The following is a 5,578-nucleotide window of genomic DNA, read 5'->3' on the forward strand; positions in this document are numbered from 1 at the left end:
GCTCCTTAGAGAGGTGCTATGGAATCTGGGCACCGGACCTTCTTGGATTCCGTCGATCTCTTTCGAGACCGCACCCCTCAACAGAGTCAACTGCTCTGCAGTGATCTCTGCCTCGGGGTAGCCTTCCGCCACAATCACCCTCGCCAGAGGGTCAGCAGCGTCCGAATAGGCATGGTGCCCATGAGCCCTTTGCCTCTTCAGCGGACGGCCGCCCGATGTTTCATTGGAGCCCTTCCGACGTTTACCATCGGTGTGCCCCTTCACCACCTCCGCCGGCGTACAAAGGGGAGCCACGGGAAGAGAGCGAGCCCCTTCCAGAGCCCCTGCTCTCATCCGCTTTGCCCTCCTTCTTTAGGCCCCGCACCGGTTTTTCTTAACTGGAGGTGAAGCCTCTTGCCGCGCAGCCGGGCCGGTTTCACTTCCGGAGCCCTTAAGGATCCCGTCCGTCACCACCGTCCCAGCTCTTTCCCTCGGAGACCCGTCACGCGAGCCCTCCCGATCTCCCACTTTGTCCTCTAAGTTTAAATTAAGACAGTCCATAGTGGTCCCACGAGCAGCTAGGGAATTACACGGTTCGCCCACGCAGAGCCCCGCATGCGTTGGTAAGGCTGGATACTCTGGGGTTTTGCCCGGTTCCCCAGAGGCATCGTTCGCGACACTGCTTCTTCAGTGACATGCAGCCATCGCCACGATGGCTTACAACTTGGCTTGGGGAGCTGGTCCGCGGCAACGGTCTTCCCTTAGCCTCCACAGGGTTTTACTTCCGTGGGGCCAGGTTATAACCGCCACTACCCAGCAGCACTGAGTCCCCTCAGAGAGCTCAAACCTACTGGGCGTCCTCCTATCCGCCACCTTGGAGACGCGCCCGGTGGGTAGCTCAACCCCCGGGAGGTATATAGGTATAATATTGTTATAAATAAAACAAAAAAGTAAAAACCTAAAAAAGACAAAAAAGTAAAAACAAAAGACAAAAAAAAATAAAAAACAAAAAAAAAACCGAGAAGCACAGTCAATAATATACTTCAAGTATCGACATTTGACGATAACCTCCGCGTGGTGTACCTTGGGCAGCTAGGTTGCATAACTTATTGCTGGATAATATTGTCAGAATGAATATTATCAAAAAATATATAAATAACGTTTACAGTCTTCATTTAAAAGTATTACTGATAGTAGCTATAAAATATTTAATTTTGAAACCGTATGAGCTTCGGCGGACACGGTATAGCTTGCCGGAATCCGGGTTTGTTCGGTTGGGGGTACGTCGATAAAATAAATTAGACATGTCCAAACGCCGGCTCCGGAGTCAAAGTGGAGAGCGAGAATTTCCCCCTCTCCAGATGCTCGCCGCTCGACTGTCAGCGCGAGGTGCAGTGCGGGGAAAAGAGCCGCCGATCCCTACTATCGAAGTCTCGTGTTCCTCCCTTGCACCTCACTAACAAGTGAAAAGCCTGATCGAACAGTGAAGGAGTATAGAGTAACCCGAAACTGTTCTTACGACCTTTGTATTAAACTGGATGATCTGTTTATAAACATAACTATTTCTTTACACGGTAGTCGGAGCGTATGTCGTGACTAATGTGGGGTAGTGATGTGAAAATTTGAAAGAATTGATTCTAAAAATCGATTCATTTATTTTTATCGAATTGATTTTTAGAATCGATGCATCGATTGCAAAAAAAATCGATTTTTTAAATTATATTACATATTACATATTGACATAGAGTTGCCACTTTTCGGAAAAATGAGAAAAATATAGTTATGTAATGAAGCAAGGAAAAATTATAAAAATTTTAAAATAGTTCAATTAAATCAAAAATTCTATTTAATAATATGAAATGAGAATCAAAGTTGTTATTGTTAAAAAAAGATCTACAAAATAAGTTTATAAAATTATTACTTTTTATTGTTAAACTTTGGTATTTATTACAATCACAGCATAAATGAAAATTATATTTGTTATAATATATCACAGCTAAATGAGCTAGGTATGTATTTATAATATATTATTTTTACAATAATTTGCGCTTCTCTCTTCTCTCATAAAAATTATGTTCATTATAATATATTACCTACAGCTAGGTATATACTTATATATATTTTTTTTAAATCTGACAATAAAAACGAAACAAATATCTTTTTTTTAATCATAAAATAAACTATGTACAGTTGTTCTGTTCGATCACCAATACTTTTTGTTTAAAGAACTTAAAAATATAATTTTGGAAGCCCTTTTTCCCTTTAACCGATTGCGCTTCTCTGTAATGACATCACCGGCTTTACTGAATAATCTTTCACATGGTACGGAGGTACCAACGACGACCAAATATTTTAAAGCTATTTGGTACAGACGTGGATACAGTGCTTTCAATTGCTGCCAAGTTTTTAAAGGGCACTCTTTTCTGTCCATTACTGGAGAGTTGAGATATTGTTGAAAATCAGCCGGTATGCCTCCGCTCTCTCCAAATTCGTCTAAATTTTTAGATTTAGATGTCATCAGTTCGTCGTGTACATTCCACAAATCATATTTTTTAATATTGCTTTCGATATTCAGATTAGTATTGTTATTTTTTGGGGTATTTTCTTTTTCGGATTCAAATATCTCTTTCATAAGTTCAATTACTTTTGTTTGAGCATATAAAACTGCGGTAATACTTTGAAAGTGCATTTTTTTATAACGTGGATCTAACAACGTTGATATTGCTAAAAAAACTATTTTTTTCTATATTTGATTTTTCTGAATAAAATCTGCGTTGTATTTGATTCAGAACGTTCTGTTGGAGACATGTAGATATTTCTGTTTTCGGAATTATCCGATTGAAAGTCACCATTAAGCAGTTAACAATTGGGATGATTTTACTGCATGTTATATATTTTTCTCCCAAAACTTCTCTTGTAACTGCTTCTATTGGAGAAAGTATTTTACACGCATCTTCAATGACTTTCAATTCCGCATGAGTTATCATTTCTGGTGAATTTGCTATTCCCAATATTGAGTTATTGATAAGTACCGTGCTCACATGATTTGCTAACTGCAAAAATCTCGATAGCATCAGAAACATTGAATTCCATCGGGTCTCACATTCTTGTTTTAGATTCAAAATTTTATCATCCGTTTTGCCTTCCTGTTTTTGCATTTTTTTAAGTGCATCTGTAGCATTAACACTGCGCTTAAAAAAAGTAACGATCTGTTTGATCTTTTTAATTACTGGTTTCAATTCCTGTGTTGAAGATATAGCATCTTGTATCATCAAATTCAATGAATGGGCGAAACATAGAACATGTTTGTTACTTCCAAATGTATCGCACACAGCTTTTTTCATGTTGGCAGCATTATCAGTGATTACAGCACGTATACTTGTATCCTGTATACTCCATTCTTCACAAATATCTTTGAAAACTTGAGATATATAGGCTGACTCGTGTCGGTGTTCAAGTTCTTGCATTCCAAGATCTATTAATTCTAGAGTGAGGTTTTCAAAGTCAATACAGTGCACTGTTATACCTAAAAATCCTTTCGTATTGTATGGATCAGTCCATATATCCGAAGTAAGAGACAAATTCTTGATGCTTGACAAGATAGCTTTAATTTTGCTTTGTATAACATGATATTTATCATCCAAACGGGTTGTAATTGTTTTTCTGCTAGGAATTTTGTATAGTGGTGCTGCTACTTTCATAACTGCTCTAAAACCTTCATTATCAACAATTGAGAAGGGTTGATGATCTTTAGCAATCATATATACAATACTGTTAGTAAGCTGAGCAGCTATAGTTCCTCCATCTAAAAATAAAGAATTTTTTGAAATTTAACAACATTCGTATGCAAATCAAAAATTGAAAATTTAATGTTGATGCTTATTTTTGTAATAAAATTTTATCCACATCTTTGAATCCTATTAATGTGTACATATTGCACATGAATATATAAACATATATATATGAATATAAAATAGAATATAAACATTTATATATGAATATAAAAACATGAGTATATAAAGAGTAAAAACAATAAGAATATCCCAATTTTGTTTGAAGAAAAACAATTTTAAATTTTAAGCTTATGAATTGTAAATTAAATACTAATTGTCCACGTACTACATACGTGTGTTTACAAACCCTGTATTATTTATTTGATAGCATAATACCATCACTTGAAAACTTAAGTTTATTATACAGGGTGAGGCAAAAGTATGGAAACCCCCGAATAAGTTTTGAGGAAGCATTTTACGAAAAAATGTTAAATACAAAAGTTTTAGGAAATTTCTCTGGCTTTTCAATGGTGACCTTGGATTTAACCTTGACCGTGACCTTGAAGGTCATATGAAGGTCAAGTCCATTTTTTTAAATAGGAACCCCCATTTTTCATCGTAGATTCAGAAAGAGCGGAAAATTTTACATCGGAATATGACCTTGACAGTGACCTTGAAGGTCATATCGAGGTCACGGCCATTTTTTCAAAAAACGAGAACGTCTATTTTTATCGTACATTTGGAAAATTTTAAGGTAAATGTCACGTTAAGCTCCCCTTCCCTCCACAAACAAGAGGGAGATATGTTTTCCTATGTATTTTGACATGCTGATTTCAAATCCGGAGCAATTTTTTGGCACTGTTCAGTAGGTTCCGAGAAAAACGTAAAAAATACCAAAAAAATTCCTAGAAGGCCCTTGTATTACATGTCAATTTAGTATGCCAAGGGGCCTTCTAGGAATTGGGACAAGTGGTTATCTATTGGTACTTTGGTCATTGGCAAAGTGCGAAGAAGTTCTAAAATTTATTTTCACGATAATTGCATAGTCCTCCGAAAAGCAGAGTAACAGTTCTTGTCAGGGTACCATAGTTAGTGAAGAATACGACACAGTAATTTTTGTAAGGTCCCTTTTGGGTTAATAAAAGATCACTTCAGTGTGACATTTTCTGTTTCCTTACTACTGATGTAACGGTGCAGCCCGCAAGCTGCATCGTTACGGCTACGGACCGTCCATCGTCCGTAGCCCACCAAGGGCGCATCGAGCGCCGATAAGCTTTTTGTCAAAAACAGCGGCGGTCAACCGCCGAAAATCCCCCACACCCGACCGTTCCGAAATTCCGTTTTGTGGGGGACTCGCCGCCGAAACCGCCGATGCTTGCCGATTCAAAGCCGTTCGGCTGCCAGCCGGGTATAAAAGACGCCCGGCTGAACGTCTTCTCACCAGACTCCGTTCGCTGATAGACAGCGAACATCCCTCTACGAGTGTCCTCGTAATCCTCAACCGAGCATACTCGGTTTTTCGTTATACCTGTTCCAGCACACGAGTATCCTCGTGTACCGCCGAGCGTCCTCGGTATTCTTGATTCCCGCATACGAATCTATTCGTATACCCGCCGAGCGTACTTGGCTCCTCTAGGCCACCGAACTTCGTATTGCGGGCATTTCCGCGTACCAAGCTAAGTCGCCGTTCTAAGATTCCGCCTTCGTACGAGCATCCTCGTACTCCCGCCGAGCGTAATCGGCAGCCTAAGTCCTGCTATCGCGTTTATTCGCCGGGATTTCAAAACCGTAATCCGTCCGGCAAGCAAAACCGCGTCGACCAATCC

At 39.4% G+C, this 5,578-nt stretch overlaps 1 protein-coding gene across 1 annotated transcript; it reads right to left on the bottom strand.

Annotated features, from left to right (window-relative positions):
• Nucleotides 1–351: 351 nt before the first annotated feature.
• Nucleotides 352–5,344, bottom strand: LOC136998962 (zinc finger BED domain-containing protein 4-like). Its single transcript, XM_067352347.1, has 3 exons — nucleotides 5,194–5,344; nucleotides 2,861–3,784; nucleotides 352–515 (listed from the first exon to the last, which is right to left on the bottom strand). The coding sequence occupies exons 1-3, from the start codon at nucleotides 5,342–5,344 to the stop codon at nucleotides 352–354; spliced, it is 1,239 nt and encodes a 412-aa protein (XP_067208448.1).
• Between the last annotated feature and the right edge of the window lie 234 nt (nucleotides 5,345–5,578).

This window comes from Linepithema humile, chromosome 3, assembly GCF_040581485.1.
Source record: "Linepithema humile isolate Giens D197 chromosome 3, Lhum_UNIL_v1.0, whole genome shotgun sequence".
In the NCBI taxonomy this organism is placed as follows: Eukaryota; Metazoa; Arthropoda; class Insecta; order Hymenoptera; family Formicidae; genus Linepithema; species Linepithema humile.

Excerpts from the sequence above, each read along its gene's own strand:
- LOC136998962 (XM_067352347.1), bottom strand. The coding sequence starts at position 5,344 with ATGCGGGAATCAAGAATACCGAGGACGCTCGGCGGTACACGAGGATAC. Across the intron at positions 3,785-5,193 it reads CTATCAGCGAACGGAGTCTG|ATGGAGGAACTATAGCTGCT; the intron begins GTGAGAAGACGT and ends CTTTATTTTTAG. Across the intron at positions 516-2,860 it reads AGAAAAATATATAACATGCA|AGGACAAAGTGGGAGATCGG; the intron begins GTAAAATCATCC and ends ATTTAAACTTAG.